Source organism: Maylandia zebra, linkage group LG1, assembly GCF_041146795.1.
Source record: "Maylandia zebra isolate NMK-2024a linkage group LG1, Mzebra_GT3a, whole genome shotgun sequence".
NCBI classification, from domain to species: domain Eukaryota; kingdom Metazoa; phylum Chordata; class Actinopteri; order Cichliformes; family Cichlidae; genus Maylandia; species Maylandia zebra.
In genome coordinates, this window is record NC_135167.1 from 37,459,558 (window position 1) to 37,476,956 (window position 17,399).

Below are 17,399 nucleotides of genomic sequence, written 5' to 3' on the forward strand. Positions count from 1 at the left end.
CTGATCCAGCCCTGTGTACAACAGTGCATTGGAGATGAACCTGCCTGAACCTGCCTGGGTATCATTGACTTGCTGAGATTTTATCAGTGTGTAACAGAGCTGTGGGACGAGCCTTTTTAAGGTCGAATGTGTGTAAGAGTGGGTGGGGTTTACTGTGACACAACAACAAACCTATTTAAGCACAGCTGACCACACGGTGACTCTCCGTGGTATCATTCTGTATGCTCAGTGTGGGGTTTTTTTTTTTTTTTTTATCAATGCACTCATTTGATAAATGCATGGTTACAGCTGTCCTCTTATCAGACACTATGTGTGTCTGTTAAAGCAACAGAGTGCAAGTATATGAGTTGTGTAGAAATCGTCTGTAAACTGTAGGTACAGCAAATGTCTATTTTCTCTAAACAACTGAGGTGTGTAAAACTGGTTTGGTGGGCCAATTTCAGTAGAAAAGGCGTTCCCATAGCCTCTGGAAATGTTGGAACCTTTCATTGGTAAAGTAAACAGGGGGCGGAGAAAACAAAGGTGTGGCTCCCTTACAGGGAAAAGTAAGTCATAAGTTCATTCCTTGTCTTCTCTTTACAGCAAAATTCCTAAAGCGCCAGCAAGAACTTGTCAGTGGAATTACATCGTCTTTTTTTCTCCTGTTATCTGGAGAAGAAAAAAAATCCACATTTGTAGACGAAGATGAAACAAAGGTCTGTACGCTACTTAAGTGCTATTTTCTGTTTTCATGTGCATAATCTCAATGGCTTTTCTCTCCTCTTAGGCAGGAAATGGCGGATGATCAGAGCAGAAGTTGGTTTAGGATATCCAGGACTCGGTATTTCGCCATTATTCTGGTAATTGGGGGTGTGTTCTTTATTTACAGCATAAGGGAAATAACCCCAGACTGGAACCCCAAAAAGTGGATGGAAAATCAGTCGTCAAACTTGTGGACTATTTTAGAACGGCAGAAACAAAAAATAATCTCTCTCCACTCTGTGGTTAACGACAGCTCATCAACACATCCTCGAACTAATAATATGACATCGGCACCAGAAGTGAAGACAGAAACTGCAGCGGTCGCTCCTCATGTTTCTCCTGGACCATATTTAGTCGAATACCCTTATGAGTACCACTTCATCATAAATGAGCCACAAAAGTGTGAGCGGGAAAAACCTTTTGTGGTTCTGATGGTTCCCGTAGCACCAAACAATAGGCGAGATCGTGACATCATCCGCAGCACCTGGGGGAACGACAGGGTTGTGCAGGGCAAAGTGGTGACGCTCTTCTTTTTACTGGGGCTAGAGACGGGGCCAGGAGCAGAGCAGGTCCAACAGCAGATGCTTCAGGAGAGCAACAAGTATCACGACCTGATCCAGAGCAACTTTGTGGACTGCTACAAGAATCTCACCATTAAGACCATGGTAATTCTGGAGTGGCTGACTGCGCACTGCTCCGGTGCTTCTTATGCCATGAAGATTGACTCAGACATGTTTCTGAATGTGCACAATCTTGTCAATATGCTCTTGAATGCTCAAAAAACCAACTACATGACTGGACTTGTGACGGGATGGGGTACAGTAGTGAGAGATCCAAGCTCTAAGTGGTACGTACCATCTGACATTTATGCACCAGCTTTCTACCCTGTCTATGCTCTGGGCCTGGGCTACATTATGTCTTTAGACCTCCCTAAAAAGCTCACTGAGGCATCCAGACATGTTAAAGCACTTTACATTGAGGATGTGTATTTAGGGATGTTAATGCACCACCTGGGCATCTCTCCCACTTACCCCCCAAGCGGTGATTACTTCCATGTTTTTCCTTTGGCATATAACCGATGTCACTTCTCCCGTATAGTAGCCACCACAACTCATCCATTCACTAACCGTGTGGACATTTGGAAAGATTTAAAAAAACCAGGCCCCTGCTGATCTAAGAGAACATAAACAAAGGCTGTATGTTGGAAAATTTTATACTTCCTTTTTTAACTTCCCCCATCTTAAATGTCATTAAAACCTAACCGATGTTGTGCCACTCCATAACTACACACTGTTTTATGCATGAAATACAGTTTATTATTTGTACCATCCGTGTAGCTGACATCTCAGCACAAGTTTTCTATAGATAAAAAAAATACTGAAAACATGAAGCTAGCAAAAGAGAAAAAAAGAAGAAAAAGCAGACACTGATATTTCCATGATAACAATGTCGATGTTAACAGGATCAATGTAGGAAAAAAAGACTCTACAGTCTAATGGACTTTAGTTAATGTGACTTTTGTCTCTTATTTGGTAAATAAGTTACATTATAAATACTCATGGAGAGACTCAGCACTAACCTGCACTGTGTAAAGTTTGTAAAGTGAATCATTGCAATTATCTATATTATTATCGTATATGTGTTATAAACACAATATTGCTGATTTATTTTAAAATATCACAGTACTAAAGTTATTGAAAAATACTATTAAACATTAATAGGAAGTTTTTTAAGATGACTCTGTGTGTGTATATGTGTGTGTGTGTGTGTGTATATATATATATATATATATATATATATATATATATATATATATATAAGTATGACTTTGTGCATAATTGTGAGACTCCCTCTTTATAAATTACAAGTTCTGTCAGATCAGGCAGTCACATCTGTTCGTACGATGTTATGAAGCCTGAGCATGTTATCGAGTTACAGACCAACCTTTGTGGCTTCACATTGTATTAAAGGGACATTTTGTAACAGGTCAATATATGATATGATTTGTAGCTAAGAAGATGAAAACACATGATCACAACAAATCACAAGAAAACTATAATAAGCATTAACTGTTGACGTTTGCTGGGCATTCTGCTGTGGAGAAAATGAGTTCAGACATGAATTTCCTCATGTTGCATGTAGAACTGCACTGAAAAAAAAGCAGTTGTATTAGCATGAAAAACATGCACATCTCATGTTTATTTGACACCACTTAGCTACCTAATGTTAAACCAACATAATTATGCAATTTGAATACTAATTTCTACTATTATATCTGTTAAACTGGTATTTAACATGTTTGCAATTTATGAGATCTTATTAATCTGAAACAACACTGACATATTTGACATTTGGAAATCGAATTTCCCAGAGGAACCCACCCGAGGGATTAATAAAGTTCTATCTAATCTAATCTAATCTAATCTATTACATGCATTTTGTAAATCCTTATATATCCTTATATTTACTAAAAACATCTAAGATATAAATCTTAAACATTTTTTTAATTTTTTTTAATTTAACCTTTATTTAACCAGGAATGTCCCGTTGAGATCAAAAACCTCTTTTTCAAGGGAGTCCAGCCCAAAACCAAAAGAAACGAAGCACACCAAAACACAGGAAAAAAAACAGAGTCCAAAACAGAAGAGTTCAGGGGGCCGACAGCACAGGAGTCCAAAACAGTTCGGGGGGCCGGCCAGGGGGCCAACAGCACAGGAGTCCAAAACAGTTCGGGGGGCCGGCCAGGGGGCCGACAGCACAGGAGTCCAAAACAGTTCGGGGGGCCGACCGTGCGGACGGCAACGGCGGTGACGTGGATACAGTTCGGGAGGCCGGCCGTGCGGACGGCAACGGCGGCCACTCAGGCGATGGCGGTCCGGGGGCCGGCCGTGCGGAAGGCAGCGGCGGCCACTCAGGCGATGGCGGTCCGGGGGCCGGCCGTGCGGAAGGCAACGGCGGCCACTCAGGCGATGGCGATCAGGGGGCTGGCCGCGCGGAAGGCAGCGGCGGCGCCCAAGTGTCAGGCGCACCGGCCGAGGCTTGGAGGGCACAGGACCAGGCGACGCTGAAGCAGAGGCAGGACCAGGCGTAACAGAAGCACAGGCAGAGGCTGGACCAGGCGTAACAGAAGCACAGGCAGAGGCCGGACCAGACGAGGACGAAGACGAAGACTCGGATGAGGCCGGACCAGACGAGGCTGCAGCTGGCGATGAGGCTGCAGCTGGCGATGAGGCTGCAGCTGGCGATGAGGCTGCAGCAGACGAAGGCTCTGAGGCTGCAGCAGACGAAGGCTCTGAGGCTGCAGCAGACGAAGGCTCTGAGGCTGCAGCTGACGAAGGCTCTGAGGCTGCAGTAGACGAAGCACAGGCTGGAGCTGCAGCTGACGAAGGCTCTGAGGCTGCAGCAGACGAAGCACAGGCTGGAGCTGCAGCTGACGAAGCACAGGCTGGAGCTGCAGCTGACGAAGCACAGGCTGGAGCTGGCGTAGCAGATGGTGGCTGGATGGGCTCCTCGGGCCCTCCAGCTGATGTGGCATGGTGCTGGTGCGGTTCTCCTGAACCCCCAGCTGACGAGGAAGGTTGCTGAACGGGCCCCTTGGACCCTCCAGCGGAGACAGGAGGCTGAACGGGCCCCTCGGACCCTCCAGCCGACGAGGCATGAGGCTGGTGTGGTTCTCCGGAACCACCAGCTGACGAGGAAGGCTGCTGGACGGGCTCCTCGGGCCCCCCAGCTGAAACAGGAGACAAAGGCCGGAGCGGTCCCTCGGACCCTCCAGCGGAAACAGGAAACAAAGGCCGGAGCGGTCCGTCGGACCCTCCAGCGGAGACAAGAGACGAAGGCCGGAGCGGTCCCTCGGGTGGCTGCTTAAACTCCAGGGGTCCAGAATCAGCTGAGGACTGGGACCTAGCCTCTGGGGAAGCCCTGGAGCGGCAAACTGTGCCAAAGGCGGCTGAACTACAAAAAGCACCTTGAGGTAAAATTATACTTTCTCCCTGCATGGAGTGAGTATGTGAGACCACTATTACTGGAGCCAGAGTTACGGGTAGCGGGGGCACTGGAGCTACTGGGGCCTGCGCTACAGGCGGCACTGGAGCTACTGGGGCCTGCGCTACAGGCGGCACTGGAGACTGAGCTGAGGGCGGCACTGGAGACTGAGCTGAGGGCGGCACTGGAGACTGAGCTGAGGGTGGCACTGGAGACTGAGCTGAGGGTGGCACTGGAGACTGAGCTGAGGGTGGCACTGGCTGCGGGGGAGCTAACTGGGCTGAGAGTGGCTGCGCGGGAGCTAACTGGGCTGAGAGTGGCTGCGCGGGAGCTAACTGGGCTGAGAGTGGCTGCGGGGGAGGTGATATGCTGTTCACAAAGTCATCTGCCGCACAGAACACCGCCCCTGAATGAACAGTCATACAGTCCGCAAATGGAAAACAGTCCTCACTCACCACAGCCGGCGAATTAGAAGTCCGAACGTCCAGCTGTGGGGTGGCGCGCTTGCGGCGCGATCGGCGTCTCCTCCCCGCAGACGGCTCCGACGGGCCGGGCAAGATCACATCCGGCGAGTCGGGCAGCGAGGCAGGAGTGGCTGAGAGAAGGTGCGGTGTGAGCCGGAGAAAAGCCTGCATGGTCGGAGGAAGCGAGTCCAATAGCCATGGCAGGCCGGAAAAGAGCCGTTGGAGCCGGTCTTCTGCTGCGCGGCGAAGCTCTTCCGGGGGATGTTCCAGCCATAGGCTGAGAAGGATCTCCACATTGTATGTGATGTCGTCCTGGAGCTCCTCGGACGGATTTACTGCCGCTGGGTCCATGGTGGCTGGTTCGTTCTGTCACGGTTTGCGGGGGCAAGCCGTGTGGAATATATATAGGACCAAAAGGCGGCAGCTCTGGTGCAGGTGAGTGTTTATTAACAACAAAAATGCAAACAACAAAGGCGCTAGGAACATGAAACTGAAACCTAAACTGGGTAAACTAACAACACAAACCAAGAATGACGGTGCAGGGAGGTCCGGGGAAATACATACAGGGAGACCGAGGGGAAACAACACAGACGAACCAGCAACTACTATGACAGAAGACACAACTTAAATACACTCAGAGAACACAGGGGGATTACATACAGGTGGGGACACAGCTGGGAGTAATTAACATGACGAGACTAGGGAGGCAAACTGAAAACACTCACATAAGACACAGACCTTCACAATAAAACAGGAACTTACACATGAAAGGACACAAACTAAGAAACGCGGACTAGATACAGGAACACACGGGCAGAACAGAGTAAACACTAACCAGAGGAAGAACAGAACCAAAATCGCGAAGAGAAAACACAAAACGCTGGGTCAAAAGGACCCAGGATCATGACAGAGGCAGCACATTTCAAAACAAATACATACGAACAAACAAAGTTAAAATTACACAAAACAATTACACATTATTGAGGCAGTCTGTAGGCCTTTGAGTTTAGTTTTTAAAAACATTTAAAGACATTATAAAAACAGTAAGTACCAAGTATCTATGTTTAAATACAATCCTAAAATAAGCAGCTAGAGAAGCCAGATTTTGGTCCTTGGTTCCTTTGTTGATTATGTTAGTTCCCTTTTTTGCCAACGCTCTCCTCGTCTTTGTCTTTTGTCTTCCGTGTGAAGTCCATCTGTCATTGTGTGTCTTTCCTGCCTGTCTGCATTGATGGTCTCGTGTTTCATGTGCATTCAATACTTATTTTATCTGCCGTATTTGTACTGTCTCGGTCTCCCTTTACCTTTTGTCAGAGCCTGTTCTACCAGAGGTTTCTTCCAGTTAAAAGGAAGTTTTTGCTTCTCACTGCCAGGCGCTTGGTAATTTTAGGCCATTTTATTGATAGGGTTTTCTTACAAAGTAAAGGAAATACTTTGTATCAATAGGTAACTTCACATCTGAGCAGACAAGTATCACATGTGGAGTTCCCCAAGGTTCCATCTTGGGACCCCTTCTGTTTAACATTTACATGCTCCCACTGGCACAGATTATAAAGAACAACAAAATAAACTACCACAGCTATGCAGATGACACACAAATATATATCACAATGTCACCAGGAGACCGAGGCCCTGTACAGGCTCTTGGTAAATGCATTGAGGAAATTAATGACTGGTTGTGCCACAATTTTCTCCAGCTAAACAAAAACAAAACTGAGGTAATAGTCTTTGGCGCCAAAGAAAAACGATTACAGGTCACCAGAGAACTTCAATCTATACACCTAAAAACCACAAACCAGGCGAGAAATTTGGGTGTAGTGATGGATGCAGACCTAAACTTAGAAAAACACATTAAGACAATAACAAAGTCAGCTTACTATCACCTCAAGAATATATCAAGGATAAAAGATCTGATGTCTCAACAGGACCTGGAAAAACTAGTCCATGCATTCATCTTTAGTAGGCTTGATTACTGTAACAGCATCTTTACAGGTCTACCTAAAAAAATCAGTCAGACAACTACAGCTCATTCAGAACTCTGCTGCTCGAGTCCTCACTAAGACCAAAAAAGTGGACCACATCAGTCCAGCTCTGAGGTCCTTACACTGGCTGCCTGTCCGTCAGAGGATAGACTTTAAAGTTCTGATGCTGGTCTATAAAGCTCTGAATGGTTTAGGACCAAAATACATCAGTGACCTCCTGACCCAGTATGAACCTTCCAGATCCCTCAGGTCATCTGGATCCGGTCTTTTATCAGTTCCCAGAGTCAGAACCAGACACGGAGAAGCTGCATTCAGCTTTTATGCTCCTTATATCTGGAACAAACTCCCAGAAAGCCTCAGATCAGCTGAAACACTCAGTTTATTTAAATCCAGGTTGAAGACTCACCTGTTCTCAGCTGCATTTGAATAAAGCACCAAATCCACACTTTTAAGCTTAAATTTCAAAACTTACATTTAACTACTGATTTTATCTATTGTTCTGATTTTATCTGTTTTGATTTTATATACTGTTTTGTTTGTTTGTTAATTAGTTTGTTTGTTTGCTTGTTTTAATCAATTTTAAATCATGCTTTTTATTAGTTTTTGTTTCTAATGTCTCTGTAAAGCACTTTGAATCACCTTGTTGTTGAATTGTGCTATACAAATAAACTTGCCTTGCCTTGCCTTGCCTTGCCTAAAGCACCTTAAAGAGACTGTTGTTGTGATTTGGTCCTATGTAAATAAATCTTGAATCGAATGTGAAGCATTCAGCCATTACATGATTATATACATGTTGGAAAAGCTTCTTTTGCTTATGTTTTGTCTCTGACTGTCACCTACAAAGACATAATGGCAGACGTGGTAACTGTCATGTAATAGTGGTTACACTAAATGTTATGGTGGCAATGTTCATTGTCTGTTGTTGTCACTTCAGTTGTTGAAGGCACTTTCATACTTTTATGAAGTTGCTCAAAGTCCATCTTCCAGCAGGGTAATATAACTTTAACTGGTGCACTATGTAAATGTGTTGCAACACTATTTGTCTACATTTATAACTTCTATGAAAACATGTTGTTCTAACATTACCACTTAACAGCTCCTTAGAGTCCACTGAATATCTACAGCAACTTTATGTCATGCAGTTACTGATCATCACTAAGTGAACTGTGAAGTAAAGCTGTTCATGAAGGGACAGAAAAAGTCATTTTGAAAAGCTTACATTGGTCAAATGTGATGGATGTAAAAATGAAAATCTTTGTTGTTTAAGGCAGACACACTGTGGACTGAATACTGTGACAAAAGCTGTTGAACCTCAGGATTAACTGTGCTTGCAATAAATAACCGATACATCTGTTGTTAAAGAAATGTGTCTGGTATATATATTTATGTATTTTTTAATGCATGTGTATATTTGTGTCTATGAAGTTCCTACAGTTGCTAAATACTAAATCTTACAGCCTTGAATGTATTCTGTAATGTTTGTAATGTTTTTACTAAAATGCTGCAACAACCTTTGGATTCATGGCTTTGAATATCCCTTTTCTTTTCCAGTACAACAAGACTTTAAAACACATATATAAACACAGATAGCCACTGGTTATCTAAGCTTAAACCCTTTGATAAGTTCCTTCATTAAAACACTGCAAAATATGTTTTGCCTGAACGAAATCTCAGTGTTTGGCCTCGTGTGTCAAACTAACTCGTGTCGCTCCAATCTGTGATTAACTAGATAACATTGACTGATATGACCAGTTAAGACACGTTGTAACTTGTTGATGGTATACCACATAGTACTACAGGTGTGCTCACCTGAAGTAAACATCTTCATACATGAAACTGAGAAAGTGTTTGGAGAATCCAGGCGTAAGAATATCTGAAGGTGTCTTTTCTGAAATGTGGCACACAGCAAGACAAATTATCACTACTGGAAATATCTTGCTTGATCTGGGTGAGGCTCCTGCCAGATACAGACTTTGTACTTCTGGTGACCAGACTCCAACAAACTAAATAAGATAAGATAAGATAAGATAACCTTTATTAGTCCCACACGTGGGAAATTTGTTTTGTCACAGCAGGAAGTGGACAGTGCAAAAGTTATGAGGCAAAAATTAGGATACAATAAGAATAAATACAGTACACAACTGTACAGAATAGAATAAAATAAAATACTATATACAGTAGAATAAAATAAAATAAATATACAATAAGATAAAAATAGAATACAAATACAAATGCTATATACAACTGAGTAAAAATACAACGATGACAGAAAGGATTATTGCACTTAGTATTATTGCATATGTATGGATGTGTGTGCTTGATCAGTTAAAGTCTTTATTATGGAGTCTGACAGCAGTGGGGAGGAAAGACCTGCGAAATCTCTCCGTCTAAATATGGGCCAGAGTAAGTTACTAAAGTTAACATTAGACCTGTGCTCTCACATTCAAGGTCAAGAGAGTCAGAGTTAGTCTGTGACATACACACTCAGTGATCCATGGAGTGAGGACCTAATTGTAGATAACAACAACAAAAAAAAAAGCCTTGGAACACACAAGACTGAAACCTAAAGCAGGAACAATCCGATTGTTCAGTCTGACGTCACTAGCCGTGTCTGGGCCTAAACTCAGGTTGCTGCAGGTCCATATATCAAATGATCACTGTGGCATTACTGAGAGTTAAAACACTGTCTTAAGTCTTTCATCTTTAATAAAATGATCAGCGTTCTGCTCTACCAGGTGTAACAATTGAGTTTAACATCCAGGCATCCATGAAAACGGAATTTATGACATTTAACGGAGTTAAAAGTTAGCAGGAAGTTAGCTCGCTAGCTTCTATCTAAATACAATATAGCATGTCCTGACTGCGGAGTTTTGGAAACAAATTAGAACGTACAGCTCTGTTATCACTTCCAACATAACATAACACTTCCAACAAGAAAACTAAACAGCAGTGACGTTTGTAGGGTTACTGAATTTGGCTAGCTGGTATACAGCTATGTTAGCATAATATAAACAAGCTAACTTTTTTCCCACTCGATAAAAGTTAACATGAGTGTTCTCAGTGGTCAGGAACAAATGTAATCGCATGGCAGGATGCTGTAAACGGACCAAACTTAAGCCAGGAGAACAACTGAGATAATCCATCCACAATACGAGGTTAGTCATTCATATACTGCTGCATGGGCTGGGTTGTAGTTACATCGTAAGGTTTTAAAACTGAGCTTAAATAAATGATTAGCGGTAATAAAAGCCGAGGGAGGTCAACAGGGATCACTGACTCTTTTTAGGAGCTTTTTGAGATTAAATAGAAGAAAATACAAAGCATTAAACATGTTAACAACACAAAAGCCATATTAAATGCAGACTACTTTAGGCCCGGAAGTAGGATTCGTCACGTCATCACTTAATAATCGGATAGGAAGTGAAAACTGAACTGGAAACCAGTAGAAGGCACATATGCTAGGAAACTCAGGGAAAGCAAAGACAAAGGTAGACTGAAACGGTTATTAGGGAAGAGGAAACATTTGGGAAGACACCAGGAACAAATTAGACATAATGACACAAGGAGAAGCAAAAGAAACACAATGCAAACGAGACAAGGGACTGTCAAAATAAAACAGGCAGTAGCACAAACACTGAGACTCAGACACGGTAGCTTTACACTGAGACGAACATAAACAAACATTCAAAATTCACAAGGTCTACGAAACACAGGGTCAAAGAGCCAGAAGCAGGACAATACTGTCAAGAGAAAAAATGGGATTCCTATTTGTTAGAAACATACTGTAGTATAAGCCCTCTGGCAGACTGGCGACCTGGCCAGGGTGGACCCCGCCTCTCGCCCTAAAACGGCTGGGCTATCCCCCCCACCACCCTGAAAAAGGATCTGCATGAAAACAAGAGCTCACTCTTCCTGCTCAACAAATGACAAGGGCGGAGCCTTATACCACGTGATACAGAAGCTGTGCCGTGTGATGCTAAAATTAGCAGGGAAAAAGCAACGGAGAGCACGTCAGGGATGACGAGAAAGTGACAGGAGAAAATCCGTCCCGGTCAACCACCCAAACATCAATAACGGGAACCTTATACAGCGCTTCCCTATACACGTCGAACTCCCACAGGCACAAAGAAATTACGAAGGCTATCACTTATCACCTGACCAAAGATATGGCTCCCATCAACACTGTGCAAAACGAGGGATTTAGGAAAATGATCAACACCCTAGACAAACGCTACACAGTGCTGTCCCGCAACTATTTTTCTATTGTTACACTACCTGCTCTACAGGGAGCGCAGAATTATTAGGCAAATGAGTATTTTGTCCACATCATCCTCTTCATGCATGTTGTTTTACTCCAAGCTGTATAGGCTCGAAAGCCTACTACCAATTAAGCATATTAGGTGATGTGCATCTCTGTAATGAGAAGGGGTGTGGTCTAATGACATCAACACCCTATATCAGGTGTGCATAATTATTAGGCAACTTCCTTTCCTTTGGCAAAACGGGTCAAAAGAAGGACTTGACAGGCTCAGAAAAGTCAAAAATAGTGAGATATCTTGCAGAGGGATGCAGCAGTCTCAAAATTGCAAAGCTTCTGAAGCGTGATCATCGAACAATCAAGCGTTTTATTCAAAATAGTCAACAGGGTCGCAAGAAGCGTGTGGAAAAACCAAGGCGCAAAATAACTGCCCATGAACTGAGAAAAGTCAAGCGTGCAGCTGCCAAGATGCCACTTGCCACCAGTTTGGCCATATTTCAGAGCTGCAACATCACTGGAGTGCCCAAAAGCACAAGGTTTGCAATACTCGGAGACATGGCCAAGGTAAGAAAGGCTGAAAGACGACCACCACTGAACAAGACACACAAGCTGAAACGTCAAGACTGGGCCAAGAAATATCTCAAGACTGATTTTTCTAAGGTTTTATGGACTGATGAAATGAGAGTGAGTCATGATGGGCAAGATGGATGGGCCCGTGGCTGGATTGGTAAAGGGCAGAGAGCTCCAGTCCGACTCAGACGCCAGCAAGGTGGAGGTGGAGTACTGGTTTGGGCTGGTATCATCAAAGATGAGCTTGTGGGGCCTTTTCGGGTTGAGGATGGAGTCAAGCTCAACTCCCAGTCCTACTGCCAGTTTCTGGAAGACACCTTCTTCAAGCAGTGGTACAGGAAGAAGTCTGCATCCTTCAAGAAAAACATGATTTTCATGCAGGACAGTGTCGAGCAACGGTGGAGACGGGATTTCAAGCAGTACAACATTTTGCAGCAATGACAAAATGTGAGACATTTGTTGTTTTTATGTTTATTTATTGTTTTTATGTTCAGTTTCAACTGTTACGAAGTTGATGTGCAGTTAATAAGTGCAATAAATATTTATACTGGAAAAGAGAATCGTGAGAGAATCGTGATCTCAATTCTGAGCCAAAAAATCGTGATTTTCATTTTATGCAAAATCGTGCAGCCCTAGTTTGTATACAAAATACAAAACTATTGCCCTGAAAGTAAATAGAGTGAACTGCCTTGGCAGAGTTGCTGTCTTGGACTTCTACTTGTTTTTATATCTTGATGCATGCTCATCATGCAGGTGAGGAAATCTCAGAAAGTAGATTCTGTTCATCTGGACGTAGCATTTTCTGTGGGAGAAACGTTTCTGATCCAAGTGACTTCTTCAGTCTCAGCTAAATGGTAAATGGCCTGAATTTATATAGCGCTTTACTAGTCCCTAAGGACCCCAAAGCGCTTTACATATCCAGTCATCCACCCATTCACACACACATTCACACACTGGTGATGGCAAGCTACATTGTAGCCACAGCCACCCTGGGGCGCACTGACAGAGGCGACTCAGCTGACTGCTTGGTTGGGAAAACCGACCACAGAAAGAACAAGATAGAATTCACAACAGCAACAAAGAGTCAAACAGTGAAGTGTAGATTATTGGACATGAGGTCTTTCTCTTCCGAGTCCCTGTTAGTACATGAATTAATAATTGATCAGCACACTGATTTACTCTGCCTTACAGAAACCTGGTTACAGCAGGATGATTATGTTAGTTGACATGAATCAACACCCCCGAGTCATTCTAGTTGTCAGAATCCTCAAAGCTGAGGGGAAGATGACAATATTGGATAATAAATACACAGCGGTGGGAAGTAGATTTCATCACAGTAGATGTCTTTCTGAAAGTGCTGTAACCAGGGCTGGACTGGGACAAAAAATCGGCCTGGGCATTTTGACTAGAGACCGGCCCCCCAGGTATTATAGGAAAAGCCATAAAGCCTTTGAATGAAAACAGACGCTGTTGTGAGAGTGATGTACACCAGTGGTCCCCAACCCCCGGGCCTCGGACCGGTACCGGTCAGTGAGTCGTTTGGTCCCGGTCTGCGAGAGTTGAGGCTCAGGTGTGAAATGTATGGTTTTCAGTGTTTTTATCGGTTTTCAGTGTTATTTTGTTATCGTTTTTATCGTTAACACTGTTTTCATGGGTCTTTTCACGTGTGTTATGAATAAATCATCTTTTTTTCGGTACAGGTACTAGTTTTATCTTGTTGTATTTATCCGTGACACCTTAAAGGCCGGTCCGTGAAAATATTGTCGGGCATAAACCGGTCCGTGGCACAAAAAAGGTTGGGGACCGCTGATGTACACTGTCTTGTTGGTATATGTATGATTTCTATACATTTTATGTCAGAGAAAAACTTTGGTTGTAAGATTCAGATATTTAACAAAAGCTAGACATTTTAAATGGGAAAAGGAAAGAAAAGTATTTCTTTGTGCCCCCCTTTCCCTGTTAATGCCCTACCTGGCCCCCTGGCAAAACTTTGCTAGACCCGCCCCTGCACAGTTACCAGCTGTCAGTGTAAAAAAGGATCCTGGTGTTATTTGTCTCTCAGAAACAGTTCATAACTTCTCTTCAACTCATTCACGTCACCTAAATGGTGAACCTGTTTCTCCATCAGCTCTGATGATTCAGTAAGGACATCTCCTGGTTTCATCTTCATGTTTCCCTCTCACCACATATCCAAACCGGCATCATGACCAGCAGCCTTTACAGCTGTGGCTCCAGCAAACATCAGCTGATATTAGAAATTAATATTAAATAAATCCTTGAATCGCTACCTTATCGTGGTGGAGGGGTTTGTGTGTCCCAGGGATCCCAGGGGCTATGTTGTCTGGGGGCTTTTGCCCCCTGGTAGGGTCTCCCATGGCAAATTGGCCCTGGGTGAGGGACCAGACAAAGAGCGATTCATAAGACCCTTATGAAAAGGACACCGAGGGAACAGTTTACCCTGCCCGGGATAGGGTTACCGGGGCCCCGCCCTGGAGCCAGGCCCGGGGAGGGTGCCCGAGGGCGAGCGTCTGGTGGCCGGGCCTTAGTCCATGGGGCCCGGCCGGGCACAACCCGAAGAGGAGACATGGGCCCATCCTCCCGCAGGCCCACCACCCGCAGGAGGCGCCATAGGGGTCGGGTGCATTGTGTGCCGGGTGGCGGCCAGGAGCGGAGGCCCTGGCGGACTGACCCCCGGCTGCCAAGACTGGCAATAGGGACATGGAATGTCACCTCTCTGGTGGGAAAGGAGCCTGAGTTAGTGCGTGAGGTTGAGAGGTACCGGCTAGATATAGTCGGGCTCACCTCTACACATGGCTTGGGCTCTGGAACCAGTCTCCTGGAGAGGGGCTGGACTCTGTCTCAGTCTGGAGTTGCCCCTGGTGAGAGGCGGCGGGCTGGGGTGGGTATTCTAATATCCCCTCGGCTTGCTGCCGGTATGTTGGGGTTTTTCCCGGTGGACGAGAGGGTTTGTTCCCTGCGCCTTAGGGTCGGGGAACGGGTCCTGACTGTCATCTGCGCTTATGCGCCGAGTGGCAGTTCAGAGTACCCAGCCTTCTTAGAGTCCCTGGGGAGGGGGGGGGTGCTGGAGGGTGCTCCATCTGCTCTGGAGACAACAGAGCAGATGGAGACTCTTTTGTCCTGCTGGGAGACTTCAGTGCTCACGTGGGTAATGACAGCGAGACCTGGAGGGGCGTGATTGGGAGGAACGGCCTCCCTGATCTGAACCCGAGCGGTGCTTTGTTATTGGACTTCTGTGCTAATCACAGTTTGGCCATAACGAACACCCTGTTCGAACATAAGAGTGTCCATAAGTGCACGTGGCACCAGGACGCTCTAGGCCGTAGGTCGATGATCGATTTTGTAATCGTATCAGCAGACCTGCGACCATATGTTCTGGACACTCGGGTAAAGAGAGGGGCTGAGCTGTCAACTGATCACCACCTGGTGGTGAGTTGGATCAGGTGGCGGGGGAGGACGCTGGACAGACCTGGTGCACCTAAACGCGTAGTGAGGGTGTGCTGGGAACGTCTAGCAGAGGCCCCAGTCCGCGAGATCTTCAACGCACACCTCCGGCAGAGCTTCAACAGCATTCCGAGGGAGACTGGGGACATTGAGTCCGAATGGACCATGTTCAGCGTCTCCATTGCCGAAGCTGCTGCATTGAGCTGCGGCCGCAAGGTGGTTGGTGCCTGCCGTGGTGGTAATCCCCGAACCAAATGGTGGACACCAGAGGTGAAGGGAGCCACCAGGCTGAAGAAGGAGTCCTATCGGGCTTGGTTAGCCTGTGGGACTCCGGAGGCAGCCGACAGGTATCGACAGGCCAAGCGGAATGCGGCTCGGGCAGTGGCTGAAGCAAAAACTCGGGTGTGGGAGGAGTTCGGAGAGGCCATGGAAAAAGACTTTCGGACTGCCTCGAAGAGATTCTGGCAAACCGTCAGACGTCTCAGGAGGGGAAAGCGGTGCTCTACCTGCACTGTGTATAGTGCTGGCGGAGCGCTGCTGACGTCGACTGAGAAAATTGTCAGGCGGTGGAAGGAATACTTCGAAGACCTCCTTAATCCCACTGACACGTCTTCCGAGGAGGAAGCAGAGTCTGGGGATGAGGGGAATGACCCGCCAATTTCAGGGGGCAAGGTCACTGAGGCAGTTAAACAACTCCTTGGTGGCAGAGCCCCTGGTGTTGATGAGGTCCGCCCCGAGTTCCTGAAGGCTCTGGACGTTGTAGGGCTGTCCTGGTTGACACGCCTCTGCAATGTTGCGTGGAGATCAGGGGCAGTACCTGTGGACTGGCAGACCGGGGTGGTGGTCCCCATCTTTAAGAAGGGGGACCGGAGGGTGTGTTCCAACTACAGGGGGATCACACTCCTCAGCCTCCCTGGGAAAGTCTATGCCAGGGTGCTGGAAAGGAGAGTTCGTCCGTTAGTCGAACCTCGGATACAGGAGGAACAATGCGGTTTTCGTCCTGGTCGCGGAACACTGGACCAGCTCTTTATCCTCTCCAGGATACTAGAGGGTGCATGGGAGTTTGCCCAACCAGTCTACATGTGTTTTGTGGACTTGGAGAAGGCATTCGACCGTGTCCCTCGGGGTGTCCTGTGGGAGGTGTTGCGGGAATATGGGATGTCTGGCCCATTGCTACGGGCCATTCGATCCCTATATAACCGTTGCAAGAGCTTGGTTCGCATTGCCGGCAATAAGTCGGACTCGTTCCCGGTGGGTGATGGGCTCCGCCAGGGCTGCCCTTTGTCTCCGGTTCTGTTCATAATTTTTATGGACAGGATTTCTAGGCGCAGCCAAGTGGCGGAGGGCTTTCGCTTTGGTGGCCTCAGAATCTCATCTCTGATTTTTGCAGATGATGTGGTTCTGTTGGCTTCATCGGGTGAGGGCCTCCAGCTCGCACTGGAACGGTTCGCAGCCGAGTGTGAAGCAGCGGGAATGAGGATCAGCACCTCCAAATCTGAGGCCATGGTTCTCAGCCGGAAAAGGGTGGAGTGCCCACTCCGGGTCAGGGATGAGTTCCTGCCCCAAGTGGAGGAGTTCAAGTATCTCGGGGTCTTGTTCTCGAGTGATGGGAGAAGGGAGCCGGAGATCGACAGACGGATTGGGGCTGCAGCTGCAGTAATGCGGACGCTGCACCGGTCCGTCGTGGTGAAGAGGGAGCTGAGTGTAAAAGCGAAGCTCTCAATTTACCGGTCGATCTACGTCCCTACCCTCACCTATGGCCACGAGCTGTGGGTAGTGACCGAAAGAACAAGATCGCGGATACAAGCGGCAGAAATGAGCTTCCTCCGAAGGGTGGCTGGCCTCTCCCTTAGAGATAGGGTGAGAAGTTCGGCCATCCGGGAGGGGCTCAGAGTAGAGCAGCTGCTGCTCCACATCGAAAGGAGCCAGCTGAGGTGG

General features: G+C 46.2%; 1 protein-coding gene across 1 annotated transcript; it reads left to right on the forward strand.

Annotated features, from left to right (window-relative positions):
• Positions 1 to 545: 545 nt before the first annotated feature.
• Positions 546 to 8,689, forward strand: LOC101476083 (beta-1,3-galactosyltransferase 1). The gene is made up of 2 exons (XM_004566387.3): positions 546 to 695; positions 767 to 8,689. The coding sequence occupies exons 1-2, from the start codon at positions 685 to 687 to the stop codon at positions 1,911 to 1,913; spliced, it is 1,158 nt and encodes a 385-aa protein (XP_004566444.1). The 5' UTR covers positions 546 to 684; the 3' UTR covers positions 1,914 to 8,689.
• Positions 8,690 to 17,399: the final 8,710 nt, after the last annotated feature.